This window comes from Gavialis gangeticus, unplaced genomic scaffold, assembly GCF_001723915.1.
Source record: "Gavialis gangeticus isolate Ggan-Ray unplaced genomic scaffold, GavGan_comp1, whole genome shotgun sequence".
Lineage (NCBI taxonomy): Eukaryota > Metazoa > Chordata > Crocodylia > Gavialidae > Gavialis > Gavialis gangeticus.
Window position 1 is genome coordinate 111,233,692 of NW_017729031.1, and position 26,631 is coordinate 111,260,322.

At 48.8% G+C, this 26,631-nt stretch overlaps 1 protein-coding gene across 2 annotated transcripts in view; it reads left to right on the forward strand.

Annotated features, from left to right (window-relative positions):
- ITGB3 (integrin subunit beta 3) overlaps positions 1 to 26,631 on the forward strand; it is a 79,009-nt gene that overhangs the window by 1,836 nt on the left and 50,542 nt on the right. The window contains exons 2-3 of one of the 2 annotated variants that reach the window (XM_019523584.1): positions 17,258 to 17,343; positions 25,339 to 25,531. In XM_019523584.1, the coding sequence (XP_019379129.1) occupies positions 17,258 to 17,343; positions 25,339 to 25,531 (279 nt within the window). The remainder of the gene's footprint in view (positions 1 to 17,257; positions 17,344 to 25,338; positions 25,532 to 26,631) is intronic. The other variant, XM_019523585.1, reaches the window with a different exon arrangement.

Sequence of the window (26,631 nt, forward strand, 5' to 3'; positions counted from 1 at the left end):
ACAGTACTCCAGCTGTGGCCTAACCAGTGTCATGTAGAGGGGGAGAATCACCTCATTGGCCCTACTTGAGATGCACCTGTGGATGCATGACAAGGTGCAGTTAGCCCTGCCAACCGTGACCTCGCATTGTCGGCCCATGTTCATCTTGGAGTCAGTAATGACTCCGAGATCCCTTTCTGCCTCTGTGCTCTCAAGAAGGGAGTTTCCCATCTTATAAGTGTGCTGCTGGTTACTGCTGCCCAAGTGCAGCACCCTGCACTTGTCAGTATTGAAACACATCCTTTTTTTGCTAGCCCACCCCTGTAACCTATCCAGGTCTTGCTGCAGTCTTTCCCTCCCTACTAGCGTGCTCACCTCACCCCAAATTTTGGTATCATCAGCAAATTTAAACAGGTTGCTTTTCACCCCATCATCCAAATTGCTGATAAAGAAATTGAACAGCGCGGGCCCAAGGACCGAGCCCTGGGGGACTCCGCTGCCCACTTCTCCCCAGGTCGAATATGAGCTATCCACCACCACCCTCTGAGTACAACCCTTCAGCCAATCTGCAATCCATCTGACTGTGTAGGCATCAATGCCACAGTCACCTAGTTTTTTAATGAGGTTGGGGTGGGAGATGGCGTCAAAGGCCTTGCTAAAGTCCAGAAAGGACTTTGATTGACCCTTGCAGAAATATCACATATATTCATATGAAATACTGTCATCGTCAGGGAAAGAGCTATTGTTCCTAATGCTGAACCTGAAAATGTACGGTTGGCCCATGCTGGTTCCAATCAGGAAAATACAGAACTGGAGATGACAGTGTGTTTATGATGTGCCTGAGACTATATCCAAGATGATACAGTATGTGATTAGCAACATTGTCTGTTTGCATTCCTGGAATATTGCACTCATTTCTGGGCACCTCCTTCCTAGAAAGATACTGGCAAACTGGAGAGGAAAAATAAATAAAGACAGGGGTAAGAGAGAGAGCAGCCAATAAGGAAAAGCTAATTGAGTTAAGCAGCTTGGCTAAGTGATGGCTGAAAAAGAAATACAATAATCTCTCTCTCTCCACACATGCACACAATTATATATACATAATCTATAACACACATGTTCAGGCATATAATACACATCCACAGTGAGATGTGTTTATATAGAATGGCACGTGGATAATTTGGAGTACTAATGTATTCTGAGACTGAGCTCTGCCACAGACTTTCAGTGCCTTCTTGGGCATGTCACTTAACATATTCTGTCTGTCTGTCTCTCTCTCTCTCCCCCCTGCCCATTCCTCAGTTCCCTCTCTGGAAAATGAGGATGAAAGCATTGGTCCTGCTGCCACAGGGTGGTTGCTTTTATCCCAAGACTCACCATATTTGGTGTTTTTCTTAAGAATCCAGCCCTTACAGTCATCTGATTTCATGACATTTTCTGCTTACATTTAAAATAGCCAGTAAATTGTTAGTCATCATAGTAGCAAAAGAAAGCTTAAAAGCATGAACCCTGAAGATTTAAAAATAAGGAGGAAAATGAAGTGATCCCAGAATGTATTATTTTTAAAGAAAAATCTCATGATTTTAAAGGTAATCTCATGATTTATTTTCATTTATTTAATTAATTAATTTTTTTTTTTGCTGACCAAGAGAGGATTCTGATGTATCATAAGGGAACACTGGGGATTAACAGTTCTGTAGGCATGAGTCCATGAAATGGCAGGAGCCATACTGTTTGAAATTTGTATACCTGTATTGGAGAAAAAAACTAAGAGGTGTGCTGCAGGAACACACTTGCACTGCCCCTGGAAACAGACTTAGTGACACAGCAAGTCATTTTCCTCTCTGACCTCTGTTATGCATGTTTTTTAAATATGTATGTGTATGTGCACATGTCCACACACACATTTGGTATGTGTTTGTGTGGCTGAATACAGATGTAGCCTCTGGATGAATACTTACGTGGTTTGCACTGCAATGACCTTGGCTGTGGGTGTCTGGCTGCCTGTCTGTGTCTAGCAGAAGTATTTTTCTGACTTGCTCTTGGGGTGGGATTACAATGCTCAGCACAAGCTACCACAACACGGGACAGACACAGAGAACAGGGCTCTGGGTGCGGAGGACCTGGCTGTGTCTCTTCTCAGCCAGTCCCAGCCCAGCCCCTGAATGGCAAGAGAAAACTGTTCCCACCAGCTGCCCCTGCTTTTCTCTGGGGCAATGTAGAGAGAATCTTTGCTAGCACTGCTGAGGTGAGCTGACCTGTTATCAGGTAGTGTTGAGGACCAGGGTCATAGGAAGCATGTATGTGTATGGTACACACAGGGCCAAATTCAAAGTGGGGCAGAGATGATACAGTCTACACTTGCTTCCAACCCCCTTGATGTAGATATCAAACATGCTGAGACACCCCTAGGCTTGCCCTGCTTATACCTACTTGCCAACGTGTAACGGAGACCTCACAAGACACAGCCACTGCCTCTGGGTCCAGCCCAGAGGGTCACTGTCCTCCCTGCTCATGAAGGCACATTTTACCAGGAAGGAACTAACACACATTAGTAGCCCCACTGGAATTGGTGGGCCAGGTCCTGTTCTGCCAATTAGCTGCCTGAGCAAGGTCCTGTTCCACCCTGCTTCATCTAACTTGGAAGGTGACTGGGTCCTACTCCCATTTGCCGCTTTGTGTGACTTAGTCTCCAGACTGAGATGATAGCATGTTACAAAAGTAGATGCATTCATGTTTTTTCAGGGACTTGCTCAAGGTGGAAAAGGATCCCCCCTAGGCATATAAGTCCAGGTAGGCACTTAACAGATAAAGCACAATCTGGCCCTTAGTGTAGGGACAAGTCTAGATGAGGGAAGCAGGTTGTGTTCTCTAATGATGATGATGATGATGATGCCACACTAGAAGCCCCAGGCACAGATCATGACCCCACTGTGCTAGGTTCCATGTAAATACAGAACAAAAAAATGGTCCTTGCCCCAAAGAGCTGAAAGGAAATATTTAACATTCGTTTTGCATCAATGTAAAATGCTACACAAGGTGCAAAGCCACCAGAGAATGCAAATACAATTTACACACAAATACATAGAAACCCAGCCCAACCCCACCCTGCCCTAACTGGGGGGGGTGGTTGAGGCCGGGGTTGGCTGCACCTGCCCAGCCCAGGGACCCATGTCAGGATGTAGATGCAGGTGCCAGGATGGGGCCAGAGCTGTGAGTCAGTACAGTGCCCCCAGCCTGGCCAGTGCCCTGTCCCCCACCCTGGCCCCAGCCTGCAGCCCCACCTCCAGTGGCAAAGGCACCACACTTTCCAATGCATCCAGACAGCTGCTCCAGCCCAGCCCACTTCTGCCCACACGCACACACCCACACCCACTGCTCTGGCCACACACACATACACACACACACACACACACACACTGCCCTAGCGTGTGCGCGCGCGTGTGTGTGTGTGTGTGCTGGTGCCTCCTGGAGGCCTTTCCCCATCTCAGAGTTCCCTAAAATTATTATGGTCACCCTAGTTATAAAGCCTAATGTCAGACCTAGTGTATTGCAATTTCTCTGGCACTGATGCCCAGAGTGTGTAGTCCCAGCTGAACTGACATTTCCAGGCAGGTCACATACAATGTCATACAGACCTTCAGGCCTGGTCCCCATTGCCCTACACATTGGCAGGCCCTTCTGTCCTGTGCCAAGTAGAGGCCGCCACATCTGAATTTCCCACCTGCAGCAGTGGGAGAATTTTGCATTGGTGAGAATGTGGACACAGAGGGGCTGACAGACATGGAGCTCCCTGCTTCACAGAAAGCACCATGAGTTAGAGTGATTCCCCCCAGTCCTCAACCCAACAGACATTTGCTGTTGGGTGTGGGGGCAGCAGGGGAATCGAGCTCCACTTGGAGACGATCCAGAAGGAGCTGCCTGCCTCCATTCTTTCTCCCCTAGCCCCTTTCCCCTCCCCCAGCTCCAGTGCTGTATCTGCAGGATGGAAGGGGGGAGAAGATGGGGGGGTTGCCTAGCCTGAGCTAGAGAGGGGCCAGTGGATTGGACCCCCCTGAGATGTGAGGTCCAATCCACCCACCTCTGCTCCAGCTCGAGATGGGCAAACCCCAGCCCAGTTACCTACACTCCCTTCTTGCAGACGGCACCAGAGGCGAGGCTGGACTGGGCTGCATCAGCCCAGCCCTGATTGCATGCAGGGACAGACAGAAGTTAATGAAGGTGCTCCACTTCGAAGCATCTTCATCTGAACCCTCATTACATGAGGGTTAATTTGTTGCATGATCAGGAACTTTTAAAGCGCTCTGCAGCTGTGCACTTCTGTCAGGGCACAGCTGGAGAGTGCTTTCAAGGGACCAATCATGCAACAAATGTCACTTCTGTCAGTGGGTGTTAGGCAAGTGACAATTGGGTCTTTTGTGTTTGGCAGCTGGTAGCCAGAGTGCTAATTCTGACCAAAGCCAGGGAGGGAACACAGCCCCTAAGAAGTCAGCAAGGGTATAGATTACCCTGGAGTGCAAGTGTCCTGGTTGGGCCTACAGCTAAGAGCTCCGGTACTCCCATTGGTATAAGTACAGTAAGGCCATAGGGAGGAGAAGTGAACTGTGTGAAATCAAGAGCATTAAGGCTGAGACTGCTGAGACAGCCTAAGGAAGCTGGATGCCTGGCTCTCCTTGAATCACTGTAGGATTTGTACACCTAACTCACTTTGTCTCCTTTGCAATTTGCAGCCCCAAAGGAGTGTTATCTGAGGTGTTTTTGGCAGGAATGATCCTATCTTAAGCAGGGGTTGGCCTAGTTGTGATTTCCTGAGGTCTCTTCCAGCTCTACTATTAGGATCTTAAGTCTGCATATCAGACCTCACGCACCAGTTCCACCAACTCACTGCAGTGGAGTGTCCACACCAGATTAACACCATCATACAGGGGGAGGAGATGTGAGATTTGGCAGTCAGTGTGGAGGGAAACACTACACAAGCAAAACTGGTTCCCTGGGATCCATTTGGGACCAGCACTCCTTGTGGGACTGCAGGTCCCTCGCCTTCACATTGCAAGCCTGAGAGAATCCCTGACTGGTTGCATTACTGCAGGAATGAGGGGAAGCAGCCAGGAAGATAATACAACAGATGGGAAGTTGTTAATCTGTACCAAATGCTAGTCATCAGCTGAGCTCTCCTGCTGGGCAGGGACCTCCCTGGGACTTATTATCATTGGTACTCAAATGTCTCTTGGGGAAGGGAAAGGAGAGGAAAATCTCAGCTCTGCAGGAAGGGATAGCTTTTATTTAGCTCCAGCTGGTCTCCCTGGGCCCATAACCCCAGGCCACGATATAAGATGATCAGGCCTTTGGAGGAAGGTGACAGTGCCCCACAGGGCTTATTGTCTGTGTCTACCAAAGGAGTTTCAAAGCCAGGCCCTGGACACTGTGCCTGGATGCAATATTGTCTAGGGCAGGGGTTGGCAGTGTTTTTGGGCAGAATGACAAAAAACCCTGCAACCTTCACTTGTAAGATGTTGATATGCCAGGGGTGGATGGTAGTGAAGCCATGAGGGGCCTGATCCTTGTGGCAGTGCAGCCCTGGCCTCCTCTCTGCTGTCTGCCCTGAGGCTCAGGTGCACCCACTGCCAGCAACAAGCCAGGCTAGGGCTATGCAGACCCCAGCGCAGCTGCTTGCAGACTCCGTGCTGCCTGGGCTCCATGGCCAGCAGCAGGGGCCTGACCAGAGCCTGGACTGGCTGTAGTGTGCCAAGCAAAATGGCTTTGTATGCCATGCTCTGACACACATGCTGGGGGTTGCTGATCCCTGATCTAGTGGGGTTGTTTCCCTTTTGTCTTCTAGGCAGGAGAATTCCTCCCTGCCTGGTCCCCAGTAAATAGCACCTCTCCTTCTATTGAAGGTATTGGCAGGGCCTCATTGCCATAGTACCTTACAGCTGTTTAATGAACTTATTAAGAAACCTGACCAAGCTTGCTCTGGAAGTCTCTGGGAGAACTGTTTCAAAGCCATATCTCCTAAGACTTAGGCTCCAGCCACTCACAGATTCATAAATTGTAAGGCCAGAGGGGACCTTGGAAGTTCATCAGGTCCAGCCCCCTGCACCAAGCAGGAAAGACAATTGGGGGTTAGGTGACCTCAGAAAGGTGACTGTCTAGTCTCCTTTTAAAAATTTCCAGGATAGGTGATCACACCACTTCTGGAGAGAATTTATTCCACAGTCTGGACATCCTCATTGTGAAGTAGTTTTTCCTAATGTTGAGCCTGAAATGATCTTCCAGGAGTTTGTGACCATTGTTCCTAGTTTTCCCCAAGGGTGCCCTAGTGAACAGTTGTTCACCAAGTCCTAGATGTAAGCTTCTAATGTACCAGTAAGCTGCTACCAAGTCCCCTCCTCAGTCTTCTCTTTTTCAGGCTGAAGAGTCCCAGGTCCCTCAGCCTTTCCTCATATGGCTTGCCACGCAAGTCTCTGATCATATGGGTAGCCCTTCTCTGGACTCTCTCAAGCTTTACCAAGTCCTTGTTAAAGTGCGGAGCCCAGAACTGGATGCAGTACTCTAGCTGCGGTCTTACCAATGCCGAGCAGAGCAGGAGAATCATTTCTTTGCAGTGGTTTTGCTGGTTTTGCTGGAGATGCATCAATTGATACATGCCAGGGTATCGTTCGCCCTGCTGGCTACAGCATCACACTGCCGGCTCATGCTCATACTGTGGTCAATTATTACCCTCAGGTCCCTTTCATTCATAGTGCAGGTCAGGTTGGCGCTGCCAAGCCTGTAGGTGAATAAGGGATCGTTCATCCCCAGGTGGAGCACTGTACATTTCTCAACGTTGAACTACATCTACCCAACTTGCAAACCTATCTAGGTCCACCTGTATCTGCAGCCTATCTTCAAGCATGACCACACTTCCCCATAACTTGGTGTCATCTGTGAACCTGGCCACTGAGCTCTTCACCCCCACATCCAAATCATTGTTGAAGATGTTGAATAGCTCTGGACCAAGCACAGACCCCTGTAGGACACCATTGGCCACTTCTCGCAAGGACGACACAGGTCTGTTCATTAGAACTCTGGGTCCTACCCTGCAGCCAGCTTCCTACCTACCTGTCTCGCAGTTAAGCCCACAGTCTTCCAATTTTATTGCCAGAACATTGTGGGATACCACAACAAAAGCTGTTTGGAAGTCAAGATCTATAATGTCAACTTCCTCTCTCTTATCCAGGTGGCGAGTCACCTGATCTTAAAAGGAGATGAGGTCGGTAAGACAAGACCTGCCCACGACGAAGCCATGCTGGCTGTCGTTCAGAATCCTACCTTCTGCAAGCCTATTGCACATAGACCCCTTAATGAATTTTTCCAGGATTTTCCCTGGGATAGAAGTTAGGCTAATTGGCCTATAGTTACACGGGTCCTCCCTCTTCCCCTTCTTGAAGATGGGCACAACATTAGCCCTCTTCCCCTCCTCGGGGACCTCCCCGGAGTGCCACAAGTTTTGGAAGAGCTCTGCCAGGGGTTCTGCAATGATTTCGGCCAGCTCTTTCAGCACTCTCAGATGAAGTTCATCCAGACCTGCTGACTTATATACATCCAATTTCTTTAATTGATCACACACCAGTTCTACGGCATAGAAGGAAGGCAGTCATTTGAACCCTGCTCATTCCGTACCCTAGCTGGCATGATTTTCCCCCTGGCCTGCTGTAAGACCAAGGAGTCATTCAGTAATTCAGTTTTCTCCTGAGGGCCGGTGACTAGCTGTCCTCAATTGTTGAGCAATGGCCCCACACTCCCATTCATTTTCCTCCAGTTCCTTATGTACCTAAAGAAGAACCTCTTGTTGTCCTTGATTTCCATTGCTAATTTTACTTCAGTCGCTGCCTTAGCTTTTCTAATCCGATCCCTACAAGTGTGGGCCAGAGTTGTATAGTCCTCCTTTGGGGCTGCCCCTAGCTTCCATTGAGTGCAAGCCACTTTTTTCTTTCTTAGGAGGGCCATGATTTCCCTGTTTAGCCAAGAGGGCTTCCCAGCCCTTTTGATACATTTCCTCTGCATGGGAATGGACTTACTTTGTGCTTCAAGGATCATGTCTTTTCGAAACAACCACTCTTCATGCATTCCTTTTGCCTTCAGTCCTTGGCCTCTCAGCACGTTTCCTACTAGTGACCTGAGCTTGTTGAAGTTTGCATTTTTGAAGTCCAAAACTTCAAGCCTGCTATTTGATTTGTCTCCCTTGCAATGGACCATGAATGTAATGGTTTCATGGTCGCTTTCACTCAGGCTGCCCTGTATGTTTAGGTTGGTCACCAGGTCATTTCCTTTGGCCAGGACCAAGTCTAGAAGAGCATTTCCTCTGGTTGACCCATGCACCTCCTGAGTCAGAAAAAGCCCTTCAATGCAGGTCAGGAATGACCGCGACCAACCCGGCATGGCCAACCATTCCTCCCAAGAGATGTCTGGATAATTGAAGTCACCAATGATGACCATGTCCCGCGCCCGGGCAGCCTCTGTTAGTTCTCAGGTGAACTCTAAATCAAGTTCTTTGCCCTGGTTTAGTGGTCTGTAGTATACACCTACAGTTAGATCTCTCTTACCATACCCCCACCCCCCAAGAGCTTGACCCAGAGGGTTTCAAGACATTCTTCTTTGGAGCTGATGTCAGCCTCCAAGGAGGTGTGCTGCTCCTTCACATAGAGAGCTACACCTCCACCTTTTTTCCCTACTCAGTCCCTTCTGTGCATGCAGGGCATAGCCCCTTGTGGCTATGCTCTAATTGTGTGAGGAGTCCAACCAGGTCTCTGTAATCCCTACTAGGCTGTAATGCCCACTGAAGAGCAGGTGAGCTAGCTCCTCCTGCTTGTTTCCCATGCTCCTGGCATCAGTGTACAGGCACCTGAGGCCTCCTACTGAGGTCCTCAACTTCCTGTCATACTGAAGGAGAACTATTCCCTCAGCTCCTGCAAGAGTGGCCCTCCTGGTGTCCCTATCCATGGAGCTTCCTTGCATGTCAGTCCCCAGGCAAGCTCCAGTTAATGTTTCCCTGTCCCCCCAGCAATCTTAGTTTAAAACCCTATCAAGAAGATAGGCCATCCTGGCTGAGAATAGGGACTTACCTCTCCTTGTGACATGGATGCCCTCTGTTCCCAGGAGTCCTCTCTCCCAGAAGTGTGCGTTGTGGTCTAGGAAACCGAAGCCTTCTAGATGGCACCATCGCCTGCAACAGGGAGCACAGAGAAGACTACCTAAGCCCAGCCCCCCAGAGCCATGTAGTCACTCATGACCTGGTCCGGATTACTCCTGGCCGTGTCATTTGTTCCCACTTGGATGAGAAGCATGGGGTATTAGTCAGAGGACCAGACGAGCCTGGGGATCCTCTCTGCAACATCTCAGATGCAGGCAGCAGACCTCATGGGCTAGGGGGTCCCCCCTGTCCAGCTCCCAGCAGCCATGCCAGGCAGCCCCCGCAGTACAGAGCCAGGGGTTCTGGGTGGAGATCTCGGTGGAGATCTCTGCTAGTCTGGGTGGAGATCTTGGTGGAGATCTCTGCTAGTCTGGGTGGAGATCTTGGTGGTGCTGGGATGCCTGCGGCCACAATGAATCACCACCTTGGCTGAGAGCGAGTTCATGCCCCTACCTGGTCCTGGCAGCTCCTCTGCCGGCCTCTGGCCTCAGGCTCCTTGCCTGGACCAGCCCTCTGGGAGCCTCCTGCACACTTTCCATGCAAACTCCTGCACAAACTGCCGCTTCCTAGTAAAGCCACACCTGTTTGCACGTTCTGCTCGTGAGGCTCCCTGAGGGGCTCAGCTAAGAAGGGACCAGGGGAGGGGGGGTATTCCCCTCCTGGGCTCCGCTCAGCCGGTGTGTCTTGCCTGGCACAGGCCCACACGCATGCACACACACATGCAAACATACACCCACTGTCTCAGGCAGCACCCTCCAAGCACCCCCTGTAGTCGTACAACCTCGCCTGGCCAGGTACACTTACCTCCTGGCTCTATACTGGGGGGTCTGTGGAGTCTAGGTCTTCAGCTCCTAGGGGCACAACAGGCATTAACATGTGCATCTCCTCTGGGAGCAGGCCCAAACTGAGTGTGCTGATGATTTGGTCAGTGCCAAGAGGAGGGAAAGAAGCAGCCAGAGCCCTGGGAGATGCTAAGCTCTAGGAGATGTTCCTACCACTCCAAAGGCAGACATTTGGCCATGCCTTCCTAAACAGGCTCAGCCATGGGAAGTGCATAGGGACTTCTTGCCCATGCAGATAGCCCCCACTAACCTGGGGGTGTGGGGACAAGCAAAAAAACATCCTGGCAAAGGATCAAGCTATCAATGGGCCCCAAACAGAAAGGAAATAACCAACATCTGCCAGGAAACAAATTCCACACATCTGCTATAGAAGGGTTAATAATAGCCAAGTGCAGGCCTGCTTATCAGGCATGCTCGGTCTCACAATCTGTCCCAGGCAAGAACCATGTTAAGGCATTGCAATAACCACAGTCCATGAGTCAGCAGACATATGTAGTTGTTAAAGGAGATGAAGGGGGAGAGCTATTGCTGGTAAATGAGGAAATTATAGGGTTAGAGAAAGAGCAGAAAGGCTACCTGGGCACCTCCTCCCCTCAGTGTCAAGTCTGCAGTGGTGCTGGTTCAGACCTGCCAGACTGTGACACAAAGGAGAGTGCAGAGAGGGAGAGACACTCCAAATGCAGAAAAGCACAATGGCCCCCCAGCTAATGCATCCTTGCCAGGCCAGGATTACCTTATATAAACAATAGCTAGAGAGATGCTTTAACTTTATTCCAGGCACTAGATTTCATTCAGGAGTGCCTGGGTGAGATCTTCTAGCCTGTGCCAGGCAGGCCCCAAGACTGGATGAACACAACAGTCCCTTGCACCCTTAATGTCTCTGAAATAATACTGTCTGGCTGAGTCCAAACCAGGAAAATACATCACACTGAAAGGGGGTATAGTATAAAGTTTCTCTGAAATTGGAGGGGTGTTGTTATGCCTCAGTGGATGGCAGGGATCACTCCACACTCCAGTGACACTATCCAGCCCTCTTCAGCTTGGGATCCATTGGAGCTATTCGCTCATAAGGATGCCAGTACATCTTTTTCTATGTACAATGAGCTCAAGTGTTTTCCAGTGCCTATTCAGCTCTGCACACTGTAATTACTTGGTTTCTCTCCTGTTCCTTGTCAGGCTAATACTGTATTTCCCCTTGGAGTTTCATAAGGCTGTGTCCCCCTGTGGCTGACTTCCAGCTATGATATATCACAGAAACCTAATCCACCTGCTGGTACTTACTGGGCTGAAGATGGTTAGGGCTTTGGCCGGGCAGGAGAGATTTCACACCAGAAGAGGAAGGAGCAAATGCAGGGCAGGCACAGTGGTTTGGGAGCTGCACCTGTCACTTCTTCTGTTGGTTCTTTGCAGACAAAGATATTAGAAAAGTAACTGCTCACCCCGGTTGCAGACCCATTGGTGACTAATCAGTCCAATTGCAGGGAGGCAAATCCTGCTGCAATGTTTACTGTGTATGGCTGATTGCTGCTAGAAAATCATCTCTGGGTCATCATCGGAATGACCCATACTCCTGAGCTGCCTGCATGCAGGATTGGGACTGCAGCCTCCAGTGTTACCTTACACCTGCTGTTTTCCCCCCACTTCTGGTACTGTAGGACTTGGGGGACTTGTTTCTTTCCTGCCTGCCTGTGGAGCTTTAAAGTGGAGTACAGTTCGCGCTGACTGGCCCCACTCTTTAAGCCTGAAGCTCATGTGCTGTTGCCTAGTGAATTAGGATGGTGGCAGAGAGATCTTCAGACTGTAGGTTTAGTTTTGCAGTATCCTTCTCCTAGATGGATGGCTGAACCAGAACTAAAGAGTTCCACCTACGCTAGTTATTTGGTTTGGGTCACTATTTGTCTGGAGCCTCACCTTTGACATTACTGCCATGGGAGATCCTACCAGGAAAAATTTCCAGACAGCATTGCTCTCAGGCTCATCAGGAAACACAAGCCTCTCCACCACAATATGGTTGCAATCCAGGGAGACAGGGATATGCATCTCACATCTACACCCTTCAGTGCAAGGCAACATCATTGTAACCACACTGACATGAACACCTTTCATATAGGCAGATGCTTAGCAACACTTGTAATAGAGGTGATGACTGGAGATTGGCCTATTTTTTTCAATTAGTGCCTCACATTGGCAAAACTAAATATATCTGGGCTTGATTCTCCCCCTGCCTCCCATTTTCTCAGTTCAGCTGGTCAATTGCCCAGCTTAGGGCCTGGAAAAAACTACAGTATCGGAATGGTCTCATGTGACAGTCCTCATACTCCCTGGGTACTGGAGTTAGCGGTAGGGGTATAAGTCACAGGGCAGTGAGGAACATTTCCCCCCTGCCCCCAGCACAAACCATGCACCATTCTTTGGAAAATTCAGCCCTTAATGAGTGCTGTACTGGGAGGAGCTGGGGGCTGAGCTTTACAGTGCTCAACACAGAGAGCCTTTGCCCTGCATGCATAACTGAAATGGGCGCTGCCTAATGCCCACATTTCTCTTTTGGCTACAGTAAGTCTTCCTTTAAGCTCTGAGCATCCTAGCAAAGGAAAGTCTATTCTGAACTTGGCTGTGACTGGGGCACAGTATCATTTTAGATTGTTGGTGCAGTCCTATGTGGGAACCGGCCATGAGGACAAACAGGGTAGAATCAAAGGACTCCTCCCAGTTTGGATTGCTCTGATGCTCAGTAGAAAAGCCCAACCATGCTGCCAGAACCATCCAAGGTGCCTGGGGAAGGGTGTAGCAACATCCGACCACAAATTATCGTTTCACCACTTCCTTTCTCTGCATTATATTCATTTTCCTTTCTTTCTCCTTAGCAACTTCTGTAAAACACTGGCAGTTTCCCTGCCATCTAGAGCACAGCAGGGACACTGCAGGGCAGGAAGGCACACTGGGGTGGGGAGTCCTGCTTTAGGGTAGGTGCCTTCAAGCCTTTCTTCTGTCTCAGCAAGATCTCCCACATATACAGGTAAAAAACAGGGCTAGAATATAAACTATCAAGCTATGCCCAACTGATCTTTCACAGGTGCCAGGAGAGAAGGCCTTGTTCAAAGTACCACTGCCTCATTTCACTTTCTTTTTTTCCCCAAAGCAGGACCCAGGTACTCAGCGCCTCACTTCTTGCCCCAACTAGCATTGTTTAACTATAGCATCAAGAGGCCCCACATGAAATGGGACCCTGTTGTGCCAGGTGCTGTACAAGCTGTACAAAAGCACATATCTCATTCCTTGCAGGTGCAGGTTCATGAAAACTGTATGGAAATGTCCTTCAGGGGGAGAGTATATACTAAGAAAATCAAGATGGATTGAAAGTAGCTGGGGTAGTCACCAAGAGGTCCCCAGCTGGAAGAATTTGTGTAATGGGAACCTCACACACATGTAGACACAGCTGCTCCAGCCAGGCAAATCCTACCAAGTTTCCAAAGAGCAACAGCAACATAAAACCCAACCAGATGGATTATGGTAATAATAGCAATTTACATTCACAGTTCTTCCCATGTAAGGAGCCCAAGGCCAATTACAAACATATTATAGGCACTGATAACCCAAAGGCTCAATGAAGAGGAAGAGACACAGGAGAAGCAGCAGAAGGCATAGTTAGATGGTATTGAGAACCTGTGACACAGAATAAATGACTCATGCTGGTATGATAGCAATGTATCCACTACTGAGAACTGTCTTGGCAAAAGCACAGCTGAACTGGTGCTGAAGGGACGACAACCCAAGGCCTTGCCTACGCTGCAAGAACTTTGCATGTGTCCTACCCTTGCAAGCACACGTCCAGCTCCAGCCGTAGCAGCAGCTACAGCTCTAATGTACAGAGGCTCCTGCTGCCATTTTAACTGCTGCCTCATCCAGCCCAGAGCCAAAATGACTGGTGTGGAGCTCCCAGCATGGCTAACACTAGTACAGCCACATGTGCCTTACCACTCCTGGGGACTAATATGCCTAGCCTAGCGACATGCAGTTCAGCACCAGGATCTGTGGAAAGATGAGCCCAGGCTTGGCCTGCCTGTGCTTACAGCGAAACCCTTCAATGCTGGCCTCACTGTGCTCTGTTCTCAGCTGTAGGCAACATTTCTGGTGCAGTTAAGTTCCCCAAGGCTTGAACCAGAGCCCAGAAGCACCAGCACCAATTCCAGCCGATGGCAGTCTTGTCTGTCTACAGGAAGGAGTTTGCAGCTGCCCAGCAAGGCCAAAGTCAGGAGCTGTAGTCTCCTTACTACTCTCCCCTGCCTGGGTTTGTTCTTTATGGGTTGGGTAACTGGAATAACCAAGTGTCCTGGGCTGGAGGATCCAGTGCTCTAGGCTGCTGCAACAGCTCAGATATTCTCAGGCCTGGGGCTGTTCAGCACCACTGGTGAGGGGCTAATTAGCACAGCGGCAGGCTAGTGGGTACTATCATTCAACAGTACTAATGAGTGTGCCCACGTTGCTGCGTGAATGTGGCCACCCTGCTGCTGGTTTAGGAGGCAGCCTGCCCAGAGCAGTGTGGTGAGCTGGAGGGCACAACAACTGTGCCATGCAGACATGGCCAAGGAAGCTCTCCGACATTGTTCCTTATCCTAGCAACCTCCTAGGAATTCCTGGCCCGATGCGCTGAAAGCCACTGAGAGCAGTGAAGCAATTTCAGAGCACCCAGGAAGCATGATCTGTGCTTTCAGTCTGGGGATTTAACTCCTTGGAATATTGCCAGATCCCATGTTCAGTCAGGAGACAGCCAGCTGCATGGAAACACAAGTAGCACTCACTCCCTTCAGAGCTGGATGAGGGAGTACAAGCAGTGAGGCAGTCTGCCTTGGAGTGTGTCCTCCCAGTTTCCTAGCATGCCTCTAGTTATCCAGACCTGCCAGTCACAGTTACTGCCTGCATGTGTTAGCTGGAGTTTCCAGCTGATCCACATCACTGAAGTCAGTGGAGCTACATCAGCAGGGATCCTAGTTTTCTCTGATTAAAAAAAAAAAACACCCAATTTTCAGATTAAAAAAGTAACCCCATATCCACATTTTTCCGTGATTAAAATGAAATACCACTAATATATTTATATACACATAGTGGTGTTTCATTTGATTATGAAAAAATGTGGATTTGGGGTTACTTTTTTTTAATCCAAACATTGAGAGGGGGGAGGGAGTTATCAGAGAAAACCAGGATCCCTGCACATCAGTTTACACCAGCTGAACATCTGGCTCCTGATGCATGTATGCAGACCTGATTCTCCACTGCTCTGCTCTGCTCTGCTCTTTATTCAGTCATTCACACGAAGAAGGTGTAAACTTCTCCTATTCCGAACTATGGGAGTCTTCACCCACTTTTCATTGAAGTAACTGACTGCACACAGTAGAGGCAGATGGAGACTTGGGCACTGTTTGTGTTTGAGGGGGGCCCAAGTCTCCTTAAAGAAGAGGGGGCCCTTGGGGTTGCCGACCCTTTCCATGGCTTATCTGTTGGTAAGTGGGTGTTTAAGGGACTGCAGGCAAGAAGAGAAAGGGGGTAGTTAATCATTGACCTACCTGGTGAATAAGATAAAGCATAGTTCTTAACTGACTCTGAAAGAGAACAGGGGTACTGGTCCTAGCAGCCTAGCAGAAGATTGTTCTGGGGCTCCTGCCTGGGTTCCTGCACAGCCCCTTGTGGAGAGGTGGGCCAGGTGGGAACATGTGAGCCCTCATGTGGGAGGAGAGCAATGTATTGCCCCTTGGCATGGGATCTGTAGACCAACAGGGCAAAGTGTGAAGTTTGGAGTCTAGGGATCAGAACACAAGACACGTGTAGAAAAGATTCCCTAATGAGATGGCTTGTACCATGAAACCTTGTAATACAAACTGAAGTGGGGGAGGAGGTGGCATTGCCTGAGGAAAGAAGAAAGGAATGCTAGTCCCCTGCACTGTGCAGAGGTCACTGGGTAGCCAGGAGAGGAGGGGGTGGCTGTCTACAGAGTCACACTGTACCACTGGGCAGAGAGGGCTTTGTGACAAGAATGCATTTTTGATGCTTAGCCAAGCATAAATAAATAAACAAATGTGGGTAGGCAAGGAGCCCTAGCAGTACATGGGTCATTCCTCACTGGGACAAAAATTGCCCGTACCAGCATTCTTCATCTTAAGCCTCACTCTGCCTGCTGCACAGTGAAGCTACCTGATCCATTATTGACACCAAGCACCTTGTCCCCAAATTACACTGAACCTTGGAATGGTAGGAATTTGCCTCCTCTCCTAAGCTATTGGTGGCACTTGCTTGTCCTGCTACCCACTAGGTTCCATCTTTTCAAGTTCTCCCAGTCCATACCTGAGCTATTGTTTACCTGAGTTAATGTTCACCTGAATTAATAGTTTCACACTTGAGTTAATATTTCTAGCTAGAATTTGAAACAGTTTGCAGGACTTTGAAATAAGAGCTATACTTTCAGGAGCAGCTAACAGACAGCAGAACTGCATAAGAAAGCATAGCTTGATTAGTAAAACCATTAAAGACCATTAGAAGGAGATTAATGCTACTGTGCTGCCACTGCCAGGCAACTGGTTTTAAACTTTTGAGTGGACCAGGAATCAAAGGGTATGCAGTTTACCACTGCACACTGCCCCCCACCCCTGAATCTACCCCATGTCTTTACGCAAAAGGACCGCTGCCTTCCTGTGTGGGTTTGTGTTCAGTAGGCTCTGTCCCAGAGGTGGTGATAATGAGTCTCTCTTTTGAATACTGGACCATAGATCTTTTGACAGTTTCTTCTTCTTCCTTGTCCCAATGCATAATGATCAGAAAGCTGCAGGGTGGTGACATCTGACAAGGCTTTGGTAGGGTTTTCATAGAAGCAAGTAAGCCTGAGGCACAGCCAAGCAGCATAGTTCAGGGAAGGGGGCTCCTGGAGAGGGTAGACGAGACTGGGCTCTGCTCTTGGCTGACATATCATTTCCTGTCTGCCTCCATCCCACTCCTTCCCTTGGTCTGCTTAGACAAAGCTCTTCTAAGTAGGGGCTGTCTCGTACTGTGCCTATGGACCTTGATCTGAGCTGGTGCATCCAAACAGTACCACCATACATATCACAGTGCATTTCAGCATGTCTAGTGCTCAGGCTCTAACCAGTGCAGAGCTCACTCCAGCAGACCCAGCACATGTTGGGAAGGAGCCTCTATGCATTACCAGTTGGCATTTAGCTGTCAGGGATGCCACACTGTGACAGGTTGTAATTGCTCTTTTGGTCTCTCTCTCTTCTAGGAGGCAACATCTGTACCACTCGTGGAGTGAGCTCCTGCAAGCAGTGCCTGGCTGTCAGCCCAGCATGTGCATGGTGCTTCCAGGAGGTAAAGGCCTTGAAGGGCTCAGCATTTTATTCTAACCTGCTAGTTCCTTCCATGGCTGCTACTGGTCATAATGATAAATTAAACCAGCCATTTGACTTGAATCCAGAGCATATCTGACCCCATCTGTGCTATTGGTGCCACTGTGATCGTGTAACAATATGGTTGGGTGTGAAATTCTTTTGAAACATTCTCTGGCCAGGAATATCCTAGTGGAGGGCCCACAAGGAAAAGACACCAATCCAGTGTAGAGGCAGTTAGCAGGGCTGGGAACTTTCAGGCTTCAGGGCTTCAGCCAAGAGCTAACTATTCTCAACAAGGGTGAGACTTCTGTATAGAGGAGCTCATAGAAAGGTGAGAAAGATCATACACGTCTATAACAGCAGGTTCTAACCCCTTCCTCTAAGGCAGGGGTGGGCAAAAAGTGGCTTGTGGGCTGGATGCGGCCTGCCAGGCCATTCCAGCCAGCCCACGGGGCCCCTAAAAAAATTAGAAAATTAATATTTATCTGCCCCTGGCTCCCTATCATGCAGCCCTCTATGACTTGCCAAAACTCAGTACGTGGATCACTGATCCAAATGTGGTGATCAGTATGACTCTAAGCAGAAAAGCAAAACCCTTTGGGTTTTTTAAGTACCAGCAGGAGCATCAGTTTATTCTAGTAAAAATAACAAAACAAAACAAAAAAACAGCCTTAGCCCTGGCAAGCATCCCAGTGCCTAAGGCAATGGCAAAAAAATCCAAAACAAACCAGAAGCCCGGGGGCAAAAAAATCTTCCTGGCCAGAGCTGGTGACCAGCAAAAGCCCTGACATAATTTTCCCTAAAACCTCCCCCACTACAAGGACTGGCCTTTTGGAGACAGGGTACTAGTCTGGATGGACTTGGGGTCCTGGTCAGCCAGGCAATTCCTATGAAAATCTGGTCCGTATTTGGGTGTTTTACAGAGGAGCTGAACAGAACTGGTTAACAAGTTCCAGTTATTTGTTGTTGGGCTGGAAAGGGTGGGGGGTGGAGTTCGTTTTGAGAGGGTAGTTAGTTGGAAAAAAAAAAATTTCCCCCAAATTTCCAGCAATTTCTGTCAGTATTTTGATGAAAGGAAACAGTGATAATTTCAGCATTAAAAAAACAGACTTCTGCTTTTAAAACATTGGGTTTCGGTAACTTTCCAGTTTTTTTGAAAACCAAAAGTTAAAAAAAAATGACATAAAACGTTTGTTTCAATTTTCAAGAAAAATAAAACTCAAATCTAAAGGAGAGTTCTCTGAAATGTTTTTAACTCCCAAAAAAGGTGTTTTAGTGGGGGAAAAAGTGTTAATAAAAATACCTCTCACCAGCACCAGGGTTTTAAACCTTTCTGGAGCCCTGGGATTTTGAATGCCCAACCCACAAGAGGCAAGGTTTGCATGAAGTTTTCACCACCTGCCAAACCCTACTGGAGCATTAGCACATTTGAGTATTGAGGTGTACCTGTGCAGCTTGAACTCTTTTGAAAATCTGGCCTAGTTGTTGGTAATGAACCTTTGAAAATCGGGCCTCAGTCTTTGAACCTTGTCAGCCCTTGTAGGTTGTGGCTCACCACCCCTATAGTGGTGACACCCTTATAGTGTTGATGTCAGGCTGGTTTCAACTTGCAAGGAAAGGCAGAGGGTGAAGTAGAAAGAGCCATTTCTTGCTTTCCATTCATTGGCATCCTAAGTTTCCACTGGTCCCCACCTGGTCAGACACAGGGCAAGGCTATCCTTAGTTGTTAAAGGCTCCTGGTTCCAGTGGCCTGCTGCTACATGGGCTGTGAGGAAGTAGGCATGCACACCTCCGCCCACGTTGTACATGTCAGAATGCACGTGCACGTGTGCTAGAAAGGGTTCGCATGAGTCTTTGTGGGAGGGAAGGGCATACACTGATGCATCCTGTGTGTGCTGCCATTAGCAACTCCCCCCTGATAGTGCTGCGGCTGGTCAGATCTGCACCCTTAGTCAGGATAAGTGAAGCTCGGAGATGCTTGAAATGATATGATTAGGCACTTCTCTCTGGCATGTGACAGCCAAGCCAGCCCTAGCTTCTGGTGCAGAGTAGGAAATGGGCTGTAACAGGCTCTGATGGAATCTGTCCTCCCCTCCCAGGATCTGAGGCAGGGTAGCTAGCTGTCTGAGGCTGCTGCGGGGGATGAGAGCTCTTTCCCCAGATCCAGCAAAAGCTTCCAAAAAAGGAAATATTTTCTGCACCTACTCAGGGCTGTGTTTATGTACAGACATAGCAATTAGCAAAGGAGCTGTACCACTGCCAGCAGCCAGCCCCCAAAACGTCAGACTCTACAAGCCCTGCTCAACCATCCAAGGTTTCCCAGCATCTGGGCTGAATTGTCTTAATTTAGCAAATGAGTTTTTCCCCCCCTTTGGGTCCCCAGGCCTGCATCCTACTCTATTTAAAGGGACAGTGCCCTTATTTATATTTCTCCCTCTCGCTACAATTAGATTTAGTCCCAGCATTTGTATTACAAGCCATGGTCCTCAGTCATTTCCATTCAGTCCTGGCTTTGTACCAGAGCAGGAGAGGGATTCTGCCACTGTTACAGCAAGGAGCCACACTGCCCAGTGAGCAGCCCTACCGAGTTAAGTTTTACAAAGAGCTTCTCTGCTTGAATAACATTTGCAGAACTAGGCCTTATATCCTGCAGGCCACACAGAGACAGGCTGTGACCTGGGCTTGATTTCTAATGTCTATTGCCATGTTTTAAATTAATCCACAAAACCATGCGCCTGTTACACTTTCTTGTAACCCTCCCTCAGAGAGGTCTTCCTGCTCCATGGAAATCCTATGAAAACAAGAGTGTAGGCCAGGAAAGGAAAAGGCAGGGACCTGCACAAGGAAACAGTCAGAGGAAGCTCTGCTTTGCCCAGGCAATCCCCAGTTGAAGGAAGTCAGAGACTGCAGCTAGATTTAACAAAGGGATGAATGACTTAATAACCATTTGTAACATTTGCATGCAGTGATCAAAAGGTTTGAAAACCTCTGGTTTCAAGATGTAAACTAATTGCTGACAGGAGGCAGGTTGAACCATCCCTCCCCTGGCTTGGTTCAACAGCTGTCCAAGTGCATCAGACTAGGGGGAGGATGCCCCTGAAGTGTGGGGTGTTTGCTGAATGAACCAGCCACCTCTGTCAGGAATGTTTTTTTTTCTAAAAGCTCAGCAGAGGATCCTAGTTCCCTGGTTGCCTGAACCTCACCCTTTAGTTGCTGGATAACAAATAACAGACCTCTGCAGTGCAGAATTATTATCTTCATTTCACAGGTGGGAAAACTGAGGAGCAGAGAGAAGCAACATGCCCACAAATGCCCCATAGCAAAGCTGGAGTTACAGCCCATTTTTGCTGCCTGCTAAATCAGGGTCCTGCTTGTACATGTTGTCTTAATTGAAGAGACAACACTGAAGAAGGTTGGGGACAGGGTGATTAAGGTGCCTCACCGTTGCTCCAGTGATTAGAGTCCAAGCCCTGTTCTGAACTCATATGAGCTGTAAATGAGTTACCTGAACCCAGTGGCAACTCCACGCCCTGCCACTTGCACTGGCCAGGACCAGTCTGGGGCTGGGGGGTGTGGGCAGTGCTCTATGCCAGCCCACAGCTTGCCCTGGGATGCTCATGTGGCAGGCCCCAGCCCTGCCAGCTCAGCATAATGTGGAGCAGCACAGAGTGGAGCGGTGTGGGGGAAGAGGCAGTGGCAGGAGCCCCAGTCAGTGTGTTGTGTCCAAGGCAGGGCCAGTCTGCATGGAAACCAGCCCCCAGCCCCAGATGCAGCTCCCCACCCAGCTGTGCACAGTCTTCATGGAGACCAGCCCTTGGCCCTGGCCCTGGCCCCAGACACAGTGCCATCATCAGGCTTTCCACCACTGCCACTGCTCCTGCACCACAATGCTTCACCCCACACCAAGCCAGCAGAGCTGGGAGCTGCTGCTGCCATACAGGTATCCCAGGGCAAGCTTCAGGTTGGCACTGGATGGGGGTGCCCCAGCACTGCCCAGTGAGACTGAGGAACTGTAACCAGCCCATGAGCTGTATTTTGCTGACCCCTGAGCTAAGGGATGTGAGCACTGAATAGCCAGGGGGGCAATAAGTGGCAATGTTAATGACTTCCCTGCTAGCTCACCAGTTTTAAACCAATGCTTGTCAGTAGCAACTACATTTAAATCTAATGTTGGTTAGTAGCAACAGTCTTGTGACCCCTGGTTGGAGTGTGTTTCCAGAGGGATGGGAAAGGGGCTTCCTTAGGCATTCACTAGGAATCTCATTGGAAGGGCACAGACCTGGAATTGCCCCTTCATCATCAGGAAAAAAGCTTCCTCTATACCCTGTGAACTCAGGAGGAAGGGAGGATGGCCAGCCTCACATCCAAATGTCAGCTGTAAGGCAAAGGGTATTGCTAAAGATTTGTCTGATAGTCATGGACTGGCTACAGTGCCGAAAGGGGCATGCAACTCAGGCCCATATACAAGAATCCCGGAGTGCAATCCCCAACCAGGGTGTTACAGGTCCCATCTTTGCCTGAACACAATGCTTATGAACCAGGGGCCTCCATACAGGAGAATACCACTGATGTGCTTCCACTTATTGGATTAAAGTGATATAGTAGCTTCATCCCTTGGACTTTCGGATCCAAGTTCATAGCTCAAACCAATCTGCCAGGCTGTATCCAACCACCACAAACTCAGGGAATGTTTGGATCCTATATTTGAAAACTTTCTGCTCAGAGATGTCCCAAAGCCCATTGTAAAAATACAGGGCCAGGATCGGACCTCACTTACAACATTCTACATCAGGAATTGCTCCACAGAAGTCAATGGAGCTTCACCTGCCTAAAGTTGTTGCAAAAAAAAATTAGGCCTGCACAGCTCATATGCTTTTAGATTTAGCAGGATGCATATTCTGTTCCTCTAAACACATATAGTGGGAAGCCATGGAGAGGGTTCTTCATAGAAATTCTACCCTGAGACACAGAGACATAGTAGTTTTAGGGAGCCACAGACACGGACTATATCTGTCCCTGATAGTCCATGTCACAGCAGTAGGGGCAGGTGTGGAATACTTTCAATATTTGTCTTTCCAAGGAACCTTATCTCAGCAGACCCAGAGCATCTGACAGCACCTGCCCCTTCGGATTAGAAACCAGGAGGGAGGGAAGAGCAAGGAAACCTTCTAAGATAAGAAACAGGGGGCTGACAATTCACAATGAGCTGGCCATTTCCATTTCCTGTCCCTGATGGGAGACTCAGGGCCTCTCCAGTAATTCTGTTGCTATTCCATCTCTTTCACTCCTTTTTTGGTGCTGTTCCTCCCAAACTCCAGCCTGCGGGCAACTGGGGTTAAGAGATTAGCCTGAGCTTTTCTCACATGGGAACTCTGTTTAATAAGACAGACTATCCTGTTAACTGTCTGGTTTCTTGCTCAGATGGAGTTTCTGGTGGAGCAGGGTGGAGTTGTAAGGAAGACAAAAGAGAGGCTCTTTCTGCATGGTTTTGCAAATCCTCCCTGATGCAAAGCTACTGGCTTTGCACGCTGGTACCTGCTTTACCCAGGGAAACCATAGCCAGAGCAGAACAGGAGCCCACTTGGCTGCTCTAGCTCCACTGCCTGTCAGTGTTCAGATTGTGGCTTTTCCATGTTCCAGCAAGAAGGTCCACTATGGAGCAGAGCTCCTGGAGCCAGGAGTGTTCCCAGAGGCCATCATCTTAAACCTACCAGAGCAAGGGATTTTTACCCTGATGTTTCAGTATCTCTAGTTCCCTGGGGTCAGGGCAAAGGCTGCACTGCACCAGTTTCTTCCATAACTGCCAATTGTAGGGTTTCATTCACCATTCTCATAAGCAGCTAGTGCTCCTGGCCACTATCCAAGGGGGAAACCAGGTCTGGTCTGGTCTGGCAGTTCCTCTGCTCCTAGGGGGAGAGCAGAGTCTAACTCAACTGGGGAACAGTTGCCAACAGTAAAGAGATTGTCCCCATCCCATGGGCTCTAAAGCAGCAAGAAACTAAAGCCAGAGTAATGAACCACGACCACAGCATAACAAGCCTTAACCATGCATGCACAGAAAACCAAGTCAGTGGCAGGGACTGAAGTCTGTACCCTGTGAATAAAGAAGGCACTCCCTTTGCTTGCAGGAAGGAGTAGACTGTTGTCTTGTGGGCCAGCCACTCAGTAACACAGTTATACACCCCCTTCAGGTTACAAAGGAGCTTTGCATCCCCCCTCCCAGCTGAAAATGTGGCCACTTGGTTTGGTGCCTCAGTGAAAGCTGACCCATTTTGAAGTTCTAAACCAGCCTAAATTCTGACCCCAGCAAAAGGTGCACAGAGGGAACTTGTTCCTTCTGCTTCATGCGTGTACTCTCCAAACAAGAAGCGCTTTGGCATTTCCCATCCACCATCTGGGCTATACAGGGGCCAGAGAAACAAAGGTCACTTCCAACTTCAGGACTCACTCCCTGTTTACAGGGAGATCATTTGCTGTAATGATTTGCTGCAAATACAGAAGCCTAATGGGTATTTTAAAGGTGCATACTTCCTGTCATTCTGTGCAAGTCAGCCATTGTTTCATTCCCCCTCTTTGGGGATCTCCATTTCCCAGGGTGAAGAAACACCCATCCCCACCCATGCTCTGCACTTGTGGGGGCTCATGTTCAGTACGTAGCCTCCATGATTCCTGCAGCACCCAGAGCTGAAGGCATCCCCAATTTCTCAGTTATTTATTATTAAAACTGCTTGACTGACAGTTTCAGGTTTTGAAAAAGAAAATTATTTTCTCATTTTTGCTTAACTGAAATGTGCAAAGAGAAGAGTAAGCACAAATCTTTCACCTCTTCCCCCAATCAAAGTGGGGGTCATCAGTGCTGTAAATACACAGGCTATGTACAGACAGTCAAAAAGCCTGAGGCTGAATCAATTCAGTCTTTGCAGGTTATTTTAAACTGCAGAAATTAAACTAAGAAACAACTGGACAGACATTTACTTTTGATTCAGGAAATACAGCCACACCTGCAGTGGCTCAGGCCAGAAGCGGGGGGTGCTAAAGCATGGCACTCTGGCATGTATCCAGCATAGCCTGTGTATTCACTTCCTCTTCCTGCTGTCCCTGAGGTATCTGTCCCACAAGGGCTAGGGACAGAAGTTACACATCAACCAGTTTAAGTGATCAGAAACTGATTTAAACCTGTAACAGAACAGGTGTTCAGTGCACATAAACCAGTCTGAAAATAGCTGAAACTGGTTTGAGATAAACCTGGTTGAATGTAGTATCACACTTAACAGATTTGGGTCAAACTGGTTTATGTAATGTCTGTCCCAGACCTCTTGCTGGTTTAAGATAAACCAGACACCCCCAGCATCCCGGCATCCTCTCAGGGCTGGGAAGGGCTCTCTGCTGCACAGCACATCTGGCCCCTCCCCTCTGCTCCCTGGCTGCAGCTCTAGCAAAGACGGGCTGCTTCCCCCCACCCCCTCACCACTCCCTGCTAAGCAGGAATTCCTCCTTCCCCTCCGCCTTGCTGAGAGGTGTCTGTGTATTAGCTAGCAGACCACATGCTGGCTACAATCTGTGCTGTGGCAGCTGGGACAAAGGCAGAATCAACAGATAGCTGGTAACTTACCACTAACTTGCTGCTACTGGCACTTAGAACTGAGGACAGGGAGTTTGACACCAAGGAAGTGGAGATCACGCAGGCCTGATAAGAGGAAGTGGTGACATTTTGTGTAGGTGGTGGTGATGAGCTGGGAAAGCCAGTGAGATGGGTACAGCAGTCCTAGGAGCACTCATTACCTGTCTATTTTGAAGACTGTCTTTCCTCCCTGCACTGCTTGGAGCTCCTGTATAGTTCCCAAAGGTGATCCATTTAATCTCAGGCTCTGTGATATGGTGTCACAGAGTCATGGCCCCACTCCCAAGGGCACCAAGGCATAATCCCAGTTGGCTACTTCAGAACCTCACACCTCTCTTTACCTTCCTCTCCCAGGACTTAGGACAGGGAACTCCTCGCTGCGACTGGAAAGAGAACCTCCTACAAAATGGCTGCACATTGGATTTCATCGAGTTCCCAGTCAGCAGCATTGAAGTTGAAAAGAATGACTCACTCAGTGACACTGGCTCCGGAGACACCGTTGCCACCCAAATGACCCCCCAGAAAATAAAACTCATCTTGCGGCCAGGTAGGTGCCAAATGATCCCCATCCGGCCTGAAGGAAGGGCTTGCCTGTGAGGGTGTTGGCAATAGAAGTGCAGCCTGAGACCTCTAGGTGAGCCTGTTCTGCCTGAGAAAAATGCCTTGGACTCTGCTTACTGGGAGGAGTGACTGAGCAATCCAGAGTGGCTGGAATGGGGGCCATGTGGCATGGTGCGAATTGCATGTGCAAAGCACCATCCTGCCCTGCGGCCTCATCATTGGGAAGATCATGCTGTTGTTCCAGGCAGTTGGGATCAATCCATCCCAGAGATACACTGTAGGGTGGCTCAGACTGCACTAGTGACTTGGAGTCAAACTACCTCCATTTTCAAAAGCACCCTTCTCATTTTCAAATGTACACTTGGAAACCTAAATTACACTGACATGCTAACCATCACCTAGCTCAGATAGTATTTTTTTGTCAGCAGATCTTAAAGCTCTTTGCAAAGTAAGTATCATTTGGAGGCACTTTAGAGGGAGCATCTACATGTTGCCATATGGCAATGTTGCTATGGAGCCGTGTTTGGTACTTTATTTTCGAAGTACTAAAACACAGTGCAGTATGGGCTGTTACTGTGCTGTGCACGCTGCACATGGGTAAATTTCCCAGCTATGTCACTGCAGCCATTGCCAGGGAGCACGCTGCTACACCAATGTAGCTGGCGATCACATGTAGACACACATGATTTCTATTTCGCTGTAGCATGTTGCTATGTCACCATAGGGTGATGTGTAGACACACCCACAGAAGAGGAAACTGAGGTCCTGGGAAGTGAATTAGTTGAAGTCAGCTAAACTAAAGGCTGAAGGTCAGCCAACCTTGTTTTATCTCAGGGGCGGGCAATTATTTCATGCAGAGGGCCACTTACTGAGTTTTGGCAAGCCATCGAGAGCCACATGACAGGCAGCCAGGGGCAGATAAATATTAATTTTCTAAATTTTTTAGGGGCCCTAAATGGATAGAATGGCCTGGCAGGCTGCATCCAGCCCCCAGGCTGCATTTTGCCCACCCCTGTTTTATTTTGTAGCTCCACAGAGTTGGGGAGATTAGACTGGCTCACAAGAGAGTGCTCCACACAGTTTATA